The sequence below is a fragment of the Lytechinus pictus genome, chromosome 3 (genome assembly GCF_037042905.1).
Source record: "Lytechinus pictus isolate F3 Inbred chromosome 3, Lp3.0, whole genome shotgun sequence".
Taxonomy (NCBI): domain Eukaryota; kingdom Metazoa; phylum Echinodermata; class Echinoidea; order Temnopleuroida; family Toxopneustidae; genus Lytechinus; species Lytechinus pictus.
In genome coordinates, this window is record NC_087247.1 from 10,082,249 (window position 1) to 10,101,372 (window position 19,124).

Below are 19,124 nucleotides of genomic sequence, written 5' to 3' on the forward strand. Positions count from 1 at the left end.
TGTTACAGAATTTGTAGGGGCTTGTGCGGCCGTTTTGAAAGTCAAAATACAGTATTTGTCACCTACATGGGAGAGGAAATGTTATATTTCATTAAAAAAATCACGTTTTCAAACAATATTTTCCTTATACAACAGAATTATATGGATTTCATAGTCAGGCAGATCCTAATTCTTTCAAAAGTATTTGTCCCCATTTACATTTTAGATAATACTGTAAGGGCCCATAGGGGCCATTTTGAATTTTACAATACAACATTTATCTCATGCATGAAAAAGGAAATGATATGTTTCGCCAGAAAACATGTTTTTAGACAATATTTCACTCGTAGATTACAATTACATTCATTTTATTGTTTTTACTCTTGTGAAAATTAGTTTCTTCATTCGCTTTGTTCATCATACAGATAGGGCCTATGGCAGCCATTTTGAATGTCAACATGCAGCATAATTACCGAAATTGCAAGGGAAATGATATGTTTCGTTAGAAATCCTTTTTGTCAGACAGTGTTACACCAATATTTCGCAGTTATTGGCATTTTAAAGTCAAACAAATTCAAAGGTTGTGAAAATTATTTGTCCCCTTTTATATATTGTACACAGTATAAGGGGTCTATGACAGCCATTTTGAATATCATAATACAGCATTTATTACATTAGATAGTATACAAATGACATAGTTTTGTTAATAGTCATGTTTTCAGACAGTAGTCCACTCGCAGGTCACAATCACCTGCAATAATAGTGCTCTTGTTTGAAAAAATATTTTTCCCCATTCATATTCTACATAATAAAGTATACAGGGGTTATGGCGGCCATTTTGAATATCAATGAAATAATACATAATTATGTCAAATATCGCTTTTCCAATTGGCATCTCGCTTCTGCATAACAACTACATGCATTTTATAGCTAATGTGTGGGCAATTTTATGATTTTCATGGGTAATTTGCATATTTTGGCGGCCATATTGGATTTTGCCAATTTGCGGAAAATGCTCAAGGTTACAAGAGTGGCATCATTCAGGTTCGGAATGAGCACCCTCGAATTGACAAGAAACCATAAAAAAACATTGTATATCTAAAAAAACAAGGTTCGACCCCTTGTCTATGGGGCCTATCCTGGACTAATGCAACAGTGATCTTGAATGGAATTAGCAACTGGTTGCAAACATTTATGTTCAGTTGTTCTTACATGAACAAAAACACTGGGGTATTTAAAAGGTAATTAGCATTGTCAAGGAATCAAAATCAAAATCTAAATTCAGTTGGTAATTCAATTACAATTGCAATCCTTTTAGATTTATAGTCATTATTTTCTCCGGAACTTTGGATTCCTTGTTCAGATAAATATTCTTAAATATTTTTCAATTTTCAATTCCTACCTGTCCTATTCTGTATAAAATAGTGGTCAACCTACAATTCATTACTAATGATAGTTAATGTTGGTATTTCACTTGTATTGTGAAATGCACAAATAAATAGGATTTTTTTTTCACGCCATAAAATAGCAGATGATTCACATTAAAATTCAGGTTTTCATCAAATGGGAGATATTTTAGATTAGAGATTCTGAATATGGTTAACACCAGACAGAGAGTGTAGATAGTGAATGGAATCTCTTTTTTAAAAATCATACTACACAAAAATAACAGTAACAGTAACAACAAATGTTCAAACCAGACATTCCGGTGTTTAACAGCCAACCCTGCGCGTAGATGATGATTCAAGACTGGTGTCATGTCCTTGTCTTTGGTAGAACATCTCTCTCATTTATTTGTGGAAGATGGTTGTCACAAGATAGGGGGTGTATCCATTTTGTGCACTGAGTGACATTACTGTAAGTGTAAAGTGAAAGAACAAAATATCATTATAACAAACATTTTCCATTTCAAAACATTCATCCATCATACTGTGGCACTATTACTATATGTTTTTCCTATCCATTCTTTGTTTGATGGATATGCACGGTATTGAACACATGATGCAGACATGATGGCTCAAATTCACAAAGGTGGCTTTGAAAACCCACGTTTCAATCCATAGATACGCCATTTTTTTCATGAGTCCACTGTTTGAAGAGTGGACTCATTAATTAAAAACAGTGGACTCGTGAATAAAATAGCGTGGATAACCACGGCAACAGGCGTCAATTTGGCGCACTGTGACAAAAGTGCGCATCAGCATTGGACTTTTTTAATATATGCCGTAAATTAAGCGTAATTTATACAGGAAATCTGCATAAACCACAAACTCAACCATGGGTCTTCAAAACCACCTTTGTGAATTCGGGCCGGTATGTGCCAGCAAACTCTTTTCAGACATGTGATTTATTCTGCTTCCACCTCAGCTTGCAAGCAGATACGGGGGGTGTTTCACAAAGAAATAAGTATGACTTAAGTCGCACTTAAATGCCGACGCGTACATGATATGCAACGCGCAATCTTATTGATCACTACGCAGTAGTGCGCGTACTCTTGGCATGATCTGACCGATGCGGCCATGCCTTTTATACCGTGCGCAACTAGACATTTAAGACATTTTTAAATCTTTGTGAAACACCCCCATGGTTTATATTATCCATAGCAGGAGTGGGAAGCAGTAACACAACTTGACTATGTCCCCAAAATGACCTAATTTTTTTTACTGTACACAAAGAAATCTTATGGATCTTTCGTCTTTGTGCTTCAATGATGAATATCCATGTAAAACTCAATTGCGACATAATTCCTGTCATGCCTTATTTCAATGAATAACATATATTTTCTAAACATTCTCTGGATAAACTGCATGATGTCCCATTTTAGCTTTACATTTAAATTTACAACAAGGTTGGACCAAAACACAGTATCATTTATGCTATAAAAAACAAATGTATCTAAAACATTTAAACAAGCGAGAAGGGAATCAAAAAGTTTGAAACAGCCACTTTTCAGAGAAGATTTCCTTCCAAAATCTTGTCAAACGATGTAAAAATGGGATCTCAGCTCATGATAACATAGAAATAAGGACCTTCAAACCATTTTCAAGGTGGCAACGTTTGCTTATTCATTCAAGAACAAATTTTGATGCCCAAGGAATTGGAATAAATGCTGGGTAATCACGCCAGCTGGCTGTATGTGGGTAGTGCAAATTGCAACTTGCATGCTCTTGACTTACGTTCAACCAGTGCTTTCCAAGACTTCACCGTCTCCTTCGCCTCAGTCAAAGAGTTGGTAGGTCCTTAACGTCCTTAACGTTCGTCAAGACATCCAGGAGGTCAGAATCCGTTTGCCAATCTCCTGGCATTCTTTCCCTTGTTAAAACAGCTATGGCAAAAATGACACAAAAATCAACAGTGTTAATTGAAGTAATCAATGATAACATGCCAACTTGCCAAGTGATATATATTATATGTTTTCACAATAAAGTACTCACCAACTAACCATAAAAGCAAGAACTCCTCCTTGAAATTGGTCTAGTAACACAAAACCTTGTGATTGATCGCATACTTGATTTGAACGCTAGAATGCACATTTCGATCAGTGTAATCAACTGTTGTAAAACAGCCCTATGATCAAGAAAAATCTTTGTGTTACTGGCCCTGATTAGAAAAGTAGACAAATCCTCAAGGAAATGTGTTTCCTATAGCTAAAACTATATTGCCAGGGAAGAAATTCTTATTTTTGGCAGAAACAGTTCATACCCACATGGAAATAATATGAAATATATGACCTTTATTTTGAAGTTGGCAAAATTATATATAGGCCTACAGTTTGCTGTACTCATTAATAGGTAATACAAACAGACTATTGACTTAATTTCAACTACAGTGAGAGGAGAAATAAAAATATCAATAAAGGAATCACAAATGAAAAAATAATGAGCTACAAATGGACCTTCAACTATAGAGAATATCTCTATCAGTGAATTAACTTGTAACATGTATGTACATGGTGGACATTTAAAGTTACAGTTTTCTTGAGAGATAAAAAAGTGAAATTACCTGTTTTGTGAGTTCTTCTTCACAAACGTTGCAGATGTAGGTGTAGAACTTCCGAACGAGTATGACATTTTCCTGGAAACCAAAGCTGGCCAGTTTGAGCCTCACAATGGTCTGTCTATCAGGTACCAACATGGCTACTGGTCATGTCTGAATCGCCTGCGAACTGGAACAGGTTGATGCAAAGTCCTTATGCAGAAAAGGGACTGCTGTAGGGATGGAGAAACTGCCTGTAACTGTGGGGAGGATCAGACGATGCAACAAATTTTGCTCTGCCCCCTCCTACCAGAGCCGTACACTGCCGAAGATCTGGAGTCTTTTAACCTCAAAGCCAGATCTTGTACCCTCCACTGGATAGGACTTGTGTAGTGACGAAAGAAGACAAAGATGGCTTCTGATCTGGATAGGATCTTCAAGTTCCAAGGTAGCTACTGGCAACCAGCATATCCATGGTTCTGCAAATTTAGAAATGAGATAAATACATTTTTCTTTAAAACAATATGTTTGGCGATTGCTCAAGCACATAGCATTTGGAAAATTTTCATAATTTTCAATTTTTCATCAGCAGTTCAAGCAACATTTAAATAACTTTGAATATCATCTTGAATAGCAAAGTGATCATGAAGATAAGCTTTATAAAGCATATGCTTAGAGTAAAAACAACCAAGTTGTGAAGTTGTGATGACTTTCCTGAGCAGCAACAATGTAAATTTCACTCATACATAATGTACATATCAGAAATATTACATCACAAATAAAAAGTGTGATTTTGATATTCAATTCAATTCAATTCAATTATTTTATTGTCATGTTCAATGATTAAAGACACAAAATTTGTCCTCAGACTCTTATTAACAAATATTGCATATTACTAGTAAATAGTAAACACACACACACTATCATGTTTTATAAATCATATAGTAAATATCACACTGAATTGGGAGGCAGCTCAGTAGGTTAGAACGTTTGTTTCAGATAAGATTGTATGATCTCAACTTGAGTGGGTTTGAGTCCCACTCATGCTGAAAGACCTCCAACAAAGAAACTGATGCTACGACATTGTGTGCCTCACTGCTGGATTCAGTGCAGGGGTTAATGCAGTTGGAAAACACTCCGACCATCCGAAAGGTCCCGTGTAGAGGAGAGTCCCCAAACCCTTAGCACATTAGAAAACTGACATTTTTCTTCAAAGAGTTAGGGTTTCCCTCACGAAGTGCCCCTGCCAGTCCCCGGCAAAAATCTTCAGGTCAAGTCGATCTTCAATGTCAATTGCCACAATGTGAATCAATACTATGATTGTGGGTCCTAACAAAAAGACTGACAATGCTAGCATAAAATTTGGGCAATTAAAACATTCTTCTGAGTGCTTACCACGGTGAGGGAGAGACCGGACTCTGGATTCAAGTCTACCACATCTCCATCCATGAAGACAAGCTCCTTCTTTCTCTCTTTCTTGGCAGAAAGTACAATGACAATCTGTTGTGCAGCTACAGACAGCACAGGAAGCTCAATACCATCGAAATTATCCCCAGCTGCCAGATTGAGTATGACCTATGTTGGAGAAAGAGTACAAGTAAAGCATATCATTCATCCCAAACCCCTTTTTTCTTCTACAATCACTATTCACAATAAATTACACAAACCATTGTGAAAAACAAATCGTTTGAATTTACAAATTAGCTCTGAGAAAATAATGTTAACATGTCAAACACTACACAGTGTATCATGAAAAAGAAGAATATCTTGGAAACAGAAAAGTGGAAGAAATTCACATGAGTAGAAGCAGTTGTCAATAACTGGTGTGCAAACCATAATGCACTACCCATGAGTTGGAAACCAAAAAAAAATTGCTGCTGTACCTTTGTAGTCATTCTGATCAGAGCAGCTGAAGACCGCCACCTAGAGATTTGTCCATATCCTTGTTGGTTGATGTTTTTCCCTTCCCTGCAGGATCGGCAGGTGCTCCACCCATACTCATACCCAACCCCTGGGCTAGAGTGATGTAACATCTGTATCAAAGTAATGTGTAAATGAATTAATATTTTTGTAACTTAAATTAAAAAATAGGAATAATACACAAAACAAATGAACAATGCAAATTGAAGACATAGATTTGCAAATAATGCCAGATAAGGTCATATTTATTGTAAATATGAAGATGTTACTATAAAAAAAACCTGGAATACAGAAGATGTTGCTAAAACCCATCTAAGATTTGGTTTATTTTCTGAAAGATATTTTAATGAAATGAGATTTGACTTCACGATTAAGGTTGAAAAAATAAAGGTAAGAAGAAAAATAAAGCATACACACGAATTGATAGGTTCATTTTCTGAAAGATAAAAAGCTTTGATCAGCTGAGTGTTGAATACACATACAGTACAGGGCAAAGAAAAATATAATTGATATTCAAACCATAATTCTCTGTCCATGAGTGATAACAAACTACATTATTTTCTTGAGGAAAATCATGTAAAAAAAAGAAGCAGAAATATCGCTTTTGCTATACCTTTGTAAATCCTTTCCAGATACTTCAAAGTCCGTCTGATCAGAGCAGCTACCACCTAGAGGTTTGTCCATATCCTTGTTGGTTGCTGTTTTCCCCGTCCTTGAAGGACTGGCAGGTGCTACACCCATGCTCATCTCAATGCCTGGGCTAGTGTGATGTAACATCTGTATCAAAATAATGCATGAATGAGTTAATATTTTTGTAACTCACATAAGAAACATTGAATAAACAAAACAAATAAACCATACACAAGACAAAGATTTGCAAGTACTTCCTGATACAACAGGTCATATTTTGTTGTGTCAATGCATTAACACCACACTTTCGCGCAATGCATACACGCCAAAACTCCCTTAGCAAATGAAAGGGCATTGCGTAAGGGCGTTTCTGCACTGTGGGGTGCGCGAAAATGTTTCGCTAAGGGTGTTCTTGCACCAACATAACGATTAATGAATACACAAAGATGTTACTGTCAAAATTCCTGAAATGAAGTAGATGTTGCTAAATCACATCATTCATGATATCTATGATTTGGTTTTCATTTTCTGTAAGACAATAAACTTTGATGAAATAAGGTTTGACTTCACATATAAGGTTAAGAAAAATAAAGACTACACATAAATTGATAGGTTCATTTTCTGAAAGACAATAAACTTTGATCAAATGAGATTTGAATTCACATATAGGGCAAAGAAAAATATAATAATATAATAATTATAACATTTGTAGGGCGCTTAATACAGATGTTTCTAAGTGCTCACTTTTCTGCCTATCAATTAAATTACTGAAGGAAAATAAAATGAAGTCTTAATGAATTCAAAACAAAATTTAAAGAAACAAATGAAACACAACTAAGACGTGCACCTCCATATAGACCAACCCACAACTGATATCTAGACATTAAAAAAGGTGGGTCTTCAGTTAGCAAGGTCTTCAATTGATCAAGGGAATTGGCATTATGGATAAAAGATGGTAATTTACTCCATCTATATCTATTGAAATAAAAAATTTAAATACAATTCTTAAAATTCTTAAAATCATTAAATTTCTATATTTATTAAAACATAGAATAGGTTTTACGTAATGTTCAATGCAGCATATTCATGTTCCTTCAATTTTTTTTCCAAAACACCCCCTATTAGATGTACCAGCTTTCATTATCATCAGCATCGTTGTCAACATCATCATCAACCGTCTCATCCCCATCGTCATCATCATCATAATAATAATTATGATAATAATAATGATGGTGATGATGACTGTGATGGGATATTTGTAATACTACTTACGATAAAGAAAATAACAGGCATTTGAATATACCTATTTACATTCAGAAAAAATATTCTCCAATATGCAAAACAATTACCATTATTGTATGAGTAACTTACCCAACAAGGTTTTTTGTGATGGCTCCACCAACAACTACATCCCCAAGGTAGACCCATAGGCCAGTATTCTGAACTCCGATTTAAATAATTTTCGGCTTAAATTATGGGAAGCTAAAATTGTCAAGACTTTGTTACAATATGAGTCTTCTTTTGAGTTTACTGGGATTTTTTGTGTTTTGATGGTGATGAAACATATTGTATTTATCAATTCAAATTTGTTTTAATGATTTGAATGCCAAATGTAATGATAAATTTATCTTTAAAGGGGAATCCAGCCTTAGCCATAAAATGTTGTGTTGGGAAGGACAAAAATAAATTAAACAGAATGGCGAAAGTTTGAAAGAAATCGGACAAGCAATAAGAAAGTTATAGCTGCTTTTAAATTGAAATCACTAATAGTATGTAGATTTCAAATTGGCAACTGGGTAAGTAAATTATGACAAGGGGCAAGGCCAACTTCCCCATAGGCCATGTACTTTATTATCAGGGATTTGTGGTTTTCTCCTAAGTACCCATTCCCCTGGGGCAGTAATCTAAATATAATCCAGGTAGTGTATTGTTTTTTGTCCTCATGAAAGAAAAATATAATTTGAAATAAAACTTTTGGGGAAAATGACAATTTAGCCATAATATGTATTGGAGTACATGGAAGAGTAGTCCTTGCCTTACATCATATGACATCCCATATGCAGCCACTTCGAAGTCTCCATGGGTATAGTGATTACCAATATTTACAACTTTTAAAAAATCATAACTTTCTTGTTGTTTGTCCAATATTGTTCAAACTTTCACCTATCAACTTGTCTGATTTTTCCTTTTCTTATAAAAACAAGTTTTTATTTGGGTTGGATTCCCCTTTAACTAGAAAGGATGTCACAGATGGCTTCCCATAATTAAACCGCAAATTTGGAGTATGGTTTAAGTTAAACCCGGGTTCAGAGTATGGGCCATCTGTAGGCTCTGGGTAGTCATCCAGTTCTCAAGGATGTCAGATGAGTTGGAAAGCTTCTGGACCCAGTTCTGGTTGTCCTTCTTGAGTGGAGCATTGTATCTGTTGGGTCAAAATGAATTGGAATGAATCTGAAAATCCTCCGTATTATCATCATCAGCAGCAATTAAAAGTTGGTTTTCCCCACTTTGTGGTGTTGGACAGTTCATTTATTTGATGGCTCTAGCTACTGTCCTGTCATTTGGGTCAATGTGGGTAGTGTTTGACACCTTTCTGTCTTCTTTGATAGATTTCTACTTGTTTTGCAAGGTCTCCCAAAAAGACAGGATTGTCATTTTAAAATGACATATTGACATGCAATGTAAATCAAGTTTAGGACCTCCCAAAATAAAGCTTCATTTATGAATGCTATACCGGTCATTGAGAACACAGCCTTTCTAGTCCACATTTTCTGTAATAAAATACCTTACAATTCCAGACAGTGCATTTATAAAAAAAATTAAGCATAAGAGTTCTTGCAATAACAGAAGCTCCTGAACACAAAATTGATGAAAACATCATAATAGACTAAATCCAAAGTGTGTTCAGTTTTATATATTTCAAGAATAATAAAGAACTACATGGTCCAACAATCAACTTCAAAATTCCCTTTGATGATTGAAAAGTTATGGTAGGAAAATAAAATTCTTTCTCCTGATGATTATCAAAACAGATGAACAAAAAAATCAGAATAAATTGCAAATAGGAGAGATTGTACATATTGCTGAAAAGTGAACCAAAGTGGATGAAAAATCAGATAAAGTGGGAGAGATAATGTATGGGTGGACCTACCCCCACATGTAATTTTCTAAGTTTTACCTAGTTTTCGTCTGATTTGTGCAGAAATTGAAAAAATCAGAATCCCATGTTTGGATTGACGACCCAGATTCTGTATCGGTGACCAATGAATGTGACGATTTCAAATTCGCACATTGGCACCGTTCTTTTAGGACCGACCACTCGCCATACACTAATTTTACAGCTGATTTGACTCCTCTAAATTAGTGCTATGATGTCATCATGCTAAATGATTGTCTCACTACTTCCACTGCTAGCTCAGGCAAACGATTCGATGCGAAGAGTTATATGACAAATATTTGTTCTAAAGCCATTTCTTATCAGATTTCTTGGTATGAACAACTGTTATGCAGCTCGGGGTTCAGGTCTGGACAATGCAATTTTGAGAAATTCTACATTTTTACCTTTTTATCCCTCTTTTTCTCTAGTAAAATTGATTATCTTTGCCATGGAAACTGTGCCTACTCTCCTGCACATAGCATTTGTGATACGCAATAATCATAATGTGCGCAAGGTGGTTGATTTCAAAAGAAGTGGTTGATATGTGGTGGACTCACTAGTATACATATTGCTGAGGAGTGCACAAAGGATAAAAAAAACTGTCCTTCCTGTTATTCATTCAATATTACTCAACTGCCTGTTATTCAGCTGTTGGCTGGAAATTGGATAATTATTACAATACATACCTTTGATATCTATCCGTCTATTGATCTGCTACAGTAACTGAAGTCTCTGCTCTTTCAGCACCAGTTCTCTCCTCTAGCCTTCAAGTTGGCACAGGAAAAGGCTACATGGTGTTCCGGTCAGGGGTTCCAGGCACTGAAGACTTGAGCTGGTGTAGTGTAGCCTCAATACCCTTCTTTTTAACTGCTGAGATGCAAATATCCTACATGATGAAAATAAAGAAACAAGAGCATTAAGCATGGATTGATAGGCAATAAGGTTTTAGATTCATAAAACTAAATGGCCCGTATTCTGAACTTTGGTTTAAATCAAACCCTGGTTTAAAGTTGTGGTTTAACTATAAATAGCCGATTGGGGCACAAATCCCTGACAGTACACATCCAATTTTTGAACTCATATGACACCAACATTGTTCATAATTGTCTGGGAATAATATCTGAAGTATTTTGAAGTTAAATATTTTCTTAAGTGAAAGCAATATTTTGATTAGGCTTCAAAAAAATGAACTTTACATCTTTTCAGTCAGATTTTGTTTCAGCGAAACAAATTTCTATGGTCCCAAGGAGTTTTCACTTAATAGCCAGACTCACTTGTATTCTTTTCACATATACATTGTACCGGTTTGTAGATTTACAATAAAACTGATTACTGAGGATATCTCTTCATGTTCACTGAATCTATTTATTTGATTTCATATTCTATTCAATCATGCCAATTTATACATGAAATTTGACCGTGAATGTATTAAAATAAAACCCTATTTTGGCTTTTTTTGTATAAAGACTCTTTATGAGATGATGATCAAATGTACAAAATGAATAGTATCAATATGCTTTATGTATTTTCTTGATTTTGACATTCTTATGCATTTCTTTTTAAAAAACTTTTTTATTTTTTATTTTAATTTTTTCTCAACAGAAATGTTAGCCATACTTTTCCATCATAAATAACGTGAAATTCACTGATAATAATCAGTAAGAGTAAAAATAACATTACAGTTATAAATTTCAGCTTTAAGCATAATTCGAATTAGATTTGTTCTGACATGCATTCACAAAATGTTGCAGAAATGTCACAATGTCTTACAACTTCAAGAAAAGAAGTCCTGAAATATTGAGGTGCAAGCTTTTCATATTACAGATTTATTGCATAAAATGTAGGAGGGGGGAGTAACGGCCATCCCTACCCAGAACAGTTAGTCTACCAAGCTGTGGAGTGTTTTTTGGGACGGGGGGCATTTTTAACAGCATCAGAATCGTAAACAAGGAGGTTCACGAACGAAGAGTCTCGCCTGATTTTGCAATCAATAAAATATGCAATATATTATATAATATATTGCACATATATAATATATGCCAAAAAAAATATATATATGATCTTTTGACCCCTAGATGACCTTTAACCTTATCATCCTCAAGAACATACATGTACATGAGGTATTACCCCATGATTATTTGTACCAAGTATTTATAAACACAATTGATCGAGATATAAAGAAATGAGAGCAGGTTGAACAAAAACTATGGAAATGACCTCATATCATTTGACCCCATCATCCAACAAACATGTGGTATTACCAAAGGATCACTTGTAGTTTTGTACCAAGTGTAAACATAATTGATGCAGAAATAAAGAAATGAGAGCAGTTTGAACAAAAACTTGACCTTTTGGTCCCTAGATGACCATTGACCTAATCATCCTCAACAAAAAATGTGGTACATGTAATACCCAAGGATAATTTGTACCAAGTGTGAATATGATTGATGCAGAAATAAAGAAATGGCTGCAAAGACAGACAAATGACCTTTTGAGCTTTGACCCTTACATGATCGATGACCCCATCATCCTCAAAAACACACATGTGGTATTACCAAACGATCATTTGAACCAAGTATGATAAAAATTGATACAGAAATAAAGAAATTAGAGCAAGTTGAACAACAACTTGAAAAAAGAACATACATGTACATATGAACTCGTATCATTTGACCTTTTGACCCCTAGAATCCTCAATGACCTTTGACCCCATCATGCTCATACATGTACTCTTACATGTGGTATTACCCAAGGATCATATGTACCACGTATGAACATGATTTATGCCCAAATAAAAAAAATGAAAGCAAGTTGAACAAAAACTTTAAAATTTTTGTAACAGACCAACATATCAACAGACCATCAAGAAAAGTGATCACTAGGTATCTGCAAACTTTGTTCAGGCGAGACAAAAAGATAAATAAACATATTTTTCAATAAAAAAAGTTTTTCTTGTTTGTGTTACTGTAATCTTGTAGGAGAGATCTGGAGTAGGCCCTCTGTCAAATGATTGTCATGTTTCTAATAGTAGGTTCACATCTTCATGAGATAGTATCAGCTAACATATGCTGTTTGAATATGTGGATTTGTCGATTTTTAATAGAATTTTTTATATATTTTTCATTATTCTTTTTAAACAAGTGCACACCTAGTTACCAAGAATGGGTATAGCATTTTCATTTATTTGAATGTAGGATAAAAGAGCATTGCCGATTAAATGCCTTGCTCACAGGCATAGGTGCCGCGGCCGGGATCGAACCCCGGACTTTCCATGTATAGTCAGGCGCCTAAGACCACGGCCATCTATCACTCAGATGCATTCGTAACAGGTGACACGCATCTCTGTTCTCCCACCCTTCACTGCGGTTTTTGAACGAGGATTTTCTTCGCTCGTCTGTGTGACATGTACATGTTAACTACTACGTGATGCTATGTTGAAACATACCGGAAGAAGGCAACCTTCGGCGGCAGGCCCACCTGCTAGCCCCGAACCACTTGATCAGATACTACTACTTAAATAGCAATTGAAAAAATGCTCGACACTAAACTGAAAAAATTAGAACAAAAAATTTGATTAAAAATTAAAGCCTTTGAGAAGAAAATTGAAAAATTATCAGAGGCGTTGAATACACACTGCAAATTAATGGATGAAAGAAGTGCAGAGTTGAAGGAAGGTCTAATAAGCAAAGAAAAGAAGTTTGTTTCCTATTGTTTTTCCCCATCCATATATTTAATCGACATGATCGAGGTAAGTGCATAATTTATTTTTCCCCTTAATTTATTTTAAGTTTTATTTGGAGTGCTTATTTAAGTTATTATTTGCAACCACATTCTATCCATTTTAGAGAGTATATGTTTGACTAGGATTACACGGACGAGTCCTGGGCTCCGGCCCGCAAAGCGGGCCAGAGGGCCTGGGACAGTAACACACCGGACTTGAGTTGAAATGAACAACTTGGTCTTGGTTGGCCAGTGGCGGGGCATGAATGCATCATTGCATTGCATTTTGCATGCGCATGCACACAATTCATTCTTCAAGTAACTTCAACTTCAAGAATCAGGTGACTATTATGAGAATCCTCTTCATTCTAAAACATAGGCTTAACTGCAGAATACCCCGCACATTTCATTACCTCAACGTTGGCGAGCCAACGACCTACGATGTGAAGAATCAGAATCAATCTCGACGTGATCGATCCTGAAGATTCGTTGTCTTGTCAGTTTTTACGATACGACCCGTACCGGTACTGTACTTCCGAGCCATACGAATACACGCGCGCATGCTTGTACTCTCGCGCGCATACCGTTGGCGAGCCAACGACCTACGATGTTCCTACTATGTGCATAGGGTTAGGGTTAGGGTTAGGGTTAGGGTTAGTAGCATGCCAAATTCACAACGTTGGCATCGTTGGCTCGTTGGTAGCATGCCAATCTAACAACGTTGGCATCGTTGGTTCGTTGTCAGCAAGCCAATACAAGTCACAACGTTGGCATCGTTGGCTCGTTGGTAGCATGCCAAAGTCACAACGTTGGCATCGTTGGCTCGTTGGTAGCATGCCAAAGTCACAACGTGGCATCGTTGGCTCGTTGGCAGCAGGCCAAACTCACATCGTTGGCTCGTTGGTAGCATGCCAAACTCACATCGTTGGCATCGTTGGCTCGATGGCAGCATGCCAAACTTACAACGTTGGCATCGTTGGCTCGTTGGCAGCAGGCCAAACTCACATCGTTGGCATCGTCGGCTCGTTGGTAGCATGTCAAACTCACAACGTTGGCATCGTTGGCTCGTTGGTAGCATGCCAAACTCACAACGTTGGCATCGTTGGCTCGTTGGTAGCATGCCAATCTTACAACATTGGCATCGTTGGCTCGTTGGCAGCATGCCAAACTCACAACGTTGGCATCGTTGGTAGCATGCCAATCTTACAACATTGGCATCGTTGGCTCGTTGGTAGCATGCCAAACTCACAACGTTGGCATCGTTGGCTCGTTGGCAGCAAGCCAATACAAGTCACAACGTTGGCATCGTCGGCTCGTTGGCAGCATGCCAAACTCACAACGTTGGCATCGTTGGCTCGTTGGAAGCATGCCAATCTCACAACGTTGGCATCGTTGGTTCGTTGGCAGCAAGCCAATGCAACTCACAACGTTGGCATCGTCGGCTCGTTGGCAGCATGCCAAACTCACAACGTTGGCATCGTTGGCTCGTTGGCAGCATGCCAAACTCACATCGTTGGCATCGTTGGCAGCAAGCCAACGCAAGTCAAAACGTTGGCATCGTTGGCTCGTTGGTAGCAAGCCAACGCAAGTCAAAACGTTGGCATCGTTGGCTCGTTGGTAGCATGTCAAACTCACAACGTTGGCATCGTTGGCTCGTTGGAAGCATGCCAATCTCACAACGTTGGCACCGTTGGATCGTTGGCAGCAAGCCAATGCAACTCACAACGTTGGCATCGTTGGCTCGTTGGCAGCATGCCAAACTCACAACGTTGGCTCGTTGACAGCATGCCAAACTCACATCGTTGGCATCGTTGGCTCGTTGGTAGCAAGCCAACGCAAGTCAAAACGTTGGCATCGTTGGTAGCATGCCAATCTCACAACGTTGGCATCGTTGGCTCGTTGGCGGCATGCCCTATGCAAAAATCGCGTAATCAATCGTTGGCTTGACGTAAACAAGTTCGAATTTTAGTCACAACTCGGCTATGTTCCAACATCCTTTCATCACATCGTAGGTCGTTGGTCGATTCAAACATCCATGCTCTCGTCGTGCGGGGTATTCTGCAGTTGTTCCAAAACATATATTGTCCACTCTTATGCACTTTTGGCGTACAAAATTCATTTATTTTATTAAATCGGGTACACTAACCTTAAATTATCCTCGTATGACAAGAAAAAACAAGTTTGGCTTTGCAGTGCATGCAGCGCAGTGCACGGTCACGTATACTATCACGTCACAGAAAGTCACATTTCTTTGAATATGGCGCCGGTATGGTATCTGCAATCGGTCTTATTTTGAGTAAATTGATGCCCTTACTTGTCATAGGCAATGAGCTCATTTTGATAGAAAGGAATTATAGGCATATTCGACACCATGTTAGCGATGTGGCAATTGGAGAAAAAAATCTATCAAACGATAAAGTGAATATTCTTGGACATATCTGCGGTAATATGTTATATCTGAAGTAAAATGTACATTTTTTTAATGAGGGGAGAGCCTCCGGAGAGTGAGAGAGCTGAGCCTATATACATTCACGTACGTAGCCACTACAAATTTCAAGTCTTTTATTTCATTTCAATTCGAAAATTATAAAGTAATATAAATCAGATACATACGGTGCGAATATTATTTAATTCAACAAATCGGTTATTGAGAGACGGACTTCAGATAGTAAAAAAAGAAGCAGAACAGGCTTAAAGGGATGGTCCAGGCTGAAAGTATTAACAGCTTAATAAAAAGAGTAGAATTCACTGAGCAAAATGCCGAAAATTTCATCAAAATCGGATAACAAATAACAAAGTTATTGAATTTTAAAGTTTAGCAATATTCTATGAGAAAAGTCGTCATAAATATTCATTAGGTGGGCTGATGTCACATCCCCACTTGTTATTTTGTATTTTATTATACGAACGGGTCTATTCAAAATTTTTCCTCCAAGAACTAGAAAAATGGGATTGACAACTGATTTAGTGCATTAGATATTTATTGCTGCAACTTATTTCATTATAAGGGAGACATGTTATTCACACAAGTATGAAATAATGAAAAAAAAATATGATTTTATGTAATAACATTTAAGAAAACGGAAAGTGGAGATGATGTGACATCATCAGCCCATCTAATGAATATTCTTGATGACTGTTTTCACAAAATATTGCTAAACTTTAAACTTCAATAACTTTAAGTTAATGCTAAATTATCAATACGTTTCACCCCCCCCCCCTTTCCCGGGCCTGGCTGGTCTCTGTCCTCATGTCCCCTTTTTTGTCCCTTTTGTACATAAATGTGTCCCTCTTCTTTACCCGCCTCTGTCTTTAGTTATCATATTATATTATATTGCTATTTCTGTGTTTTTTATCCAATGTTCTTTGAATTCGTAATGAGGAACCTTAATTTACAAGCATTGCTTCACTTAGGTCTCCTCGTCTTCCTTTAAAATTATTTCTTTTCTGTCTTAAGCTGTATAATGTATTCAAAAACAATATTTTCTGCATACTCTGTTTTATGTATATCTGTATGTTTTATTATGTACTCTGCTTATTGTTTCATACACACTTGTATGTTTGTCATGTATTCAAACTCAAAGTTGGAAGACAAATATAATGAACTTATGAACTTTATTTGTTATCCAGTATTGATGAAATTTTCAGCATTTTGCTCAGTGAATTCTACTCTATGTATTAAGAGATAAATATTTTCAGCCCGGACCATCCCTTTAATATAAACTAGAGCAGAAACGGATATGAGGGAGCCCAGTGTAAAAGCAATGCTTGTAAAGTGTGGGATCCCCCCCCCCCGTACCCCAACTACTTGAAAATGGGACCCCCCGTAAAAAGGGGAAATCTAAGGCAGATATAGCTAGGGTTCAAGGGTTCTGTGCCATGAAGGATATGTTACACATTAGACAGTAGAGAAAGAAGAGGAATACCGCCCAGAAGGAAGGTCTACTATGATCAGATAGCTATACAAGACAAGATAAGAAGAATACGATAAACAAAGTATTTAAGAAGGAAGAAACAATTGGGGAAGGGCTGACGACAGACCAGTTTTAATCTGGTGTGATCTTAATCAAGCTATTTTGATTCTGAAATTGAATGTCCGAATCCGTTGCGAGCAATTATGAAACAGGAAAAAGTTTGAGTTTTCTCCCCCTTTCTCATTTGTCCTGCCACCAAAGCTAGGCAGCGGTTGCTTACATAATTCCTACTATTTTGGGGTGCAAAAAGAGGCTATAGTACATTAATTCTATTCACAATTATGTGTGATAAAAATGAAGTGTTATTTCTTTTCTATACACGGACATCGTATTCTTTCTATTCCTTCTCTCTTCCTTTGGAACCCGAACTTTCTCTCTTTTTTAATTATTTTTGCTTTTTAAACTTCCATTTCTTGTCGGACAAATTGAGAATTCTTTTAGTATAACCCACGCTCTCTTTCCCCCTTCCTCTTATTCCCAATCCTTTTCACTACTTATGCTTCTCTCTCTTCCCCTCCCTTTCTTTATTATCTTTTCCTTCTCTTTCTCTCCCGTTTCACTTTTCTTTCTTCCCCTTCCCTCTTTTATTCCTCCCTTTTTCGTTTCTCTCTCTTTCCCCTTCCCTTTTCATTTTTTGCCTTCTCATTCCCTCTCCTTCTTCCCTTCATTTTCTGTCAATCCCTTTCTCTAATTTCCCCTTCTTTCTCATTTCAACCTTCCTTTTCCTTCCCTCTTCCTTTCCTTCTCTTTCTCTCCTTTTTTCTTTTCACCTCAGTCTCCCTTTACTTTTTTTTTAGGGTTGGGGGCAAAGCCCTTTTAGCCCCAAAGAATCCGCGCCTGCACAGGGGTTGCCATTAGTCCCTAGGATGACAAAGGAAAAAAAGTTTTGATCTTGATAATAGCGAGGGAAGGGGATATATTTTGATAAGGATAAAACTACTGGAGGATGACCATTCCTGCTGTATCCTTTTTTTTCTCAATGAAATCAAAGGCCTTTAATAAGTAATGCTCAGATATCAAATTAAAAAAAAATTGTGATTCTTCATACGGACACACACAAAAGAGAACAATCATCACAAGAAAAGTACCATGAACTTCTCATATTTTCTAATTATCATTAAAATTACTTTTTCATATTACAAACACAGCACAATATTCAGCCTAAGATGTTTATACAATATTAAAACTAAATTAAACCAACAAACCAATATCCACAGACTGTGTTAAGGAAGGAAAACAAATCCATAACACCTTGGTCAAATTTGCTCTACGGCGGCCGTACGGCAAGTCGAAAACAGCCGTTATAACGTTTTTTGTACCAACTACATAGAGGTGGTTTGAATTAAAATTAATAAAACGGCTGTTTTCGACTCGCCGTACGGCCGCCGTAGAGCAAATGTGACCAAGGAATAAAGAATGTCAACTTTACAATCTACATACGTATTCAGGACTTCCAGATAGTACACAATATTCTACATGAAGGCACAGTGTCTATCAAGATAATAATAATAAACACAAAAATATAGATAAAAGTTAATAATTATGATAATGATAATAATTTGAGTTATATGGTGCTTTTTTTCAGAGGATACAAATCACTGAGAGATGATGTGTATAAGATGGTATTTCTGATGTGTATAAGATGGTATTTCAGACAGTAGCAGATCTAGCTTTTTGTAAGTGGGGGATTGACCAAGACTTTGACAAGCAATAAAAAAAAAAAGTCATCACCCCCTATGAGTAATTTTGGTTCTTCTCTTTTACTTTAA

At 36.7% G+C, this 19,124-nt stretch overlaps 1 protein-coding gene across 1 annotated transcript; it reads right to left on the minus strand.

The window, feature by feature from the left end:
• Positions 1-1,492: 1,492 nt before the first annotated feature.
• On the minus strand, positions 1,493-15,624 carry LOC135153515 (uncharacterized). The gene is made up of 9 exons (XM_064096335.1): positions 15,528-15,624; positions 10,348-10,547; positions 7,876-8,926; positions 6,488-6,651; positions 5,838-5,987; positions 5,350-5,529; positions 3,982-4,433; positions 3,156-3,304; positions 1,493-1,834 (listed from the first exon to the last, which is right to left on the minus strand). Exons 3-5 carry the CDS (start codon positions 7,930-7,932, stop codon positions 5,855-5,857), a joined length of 354 nt encoding a protein of 117 aa, XP_063952405.1. The 5' UTR covers positions 7,933-8,926; positions 10,348-10,547; positions 15,528-15,624; the 3' UTR covers positions 1,493-1,834; positions 3,156-3,304; positions 3,982-4,433; positions 5,350-5,529; positions 5,838-5,854.
• Between the last annotated feature and the right edge of the window lie 3,500 nt (positions 15,625-19,124).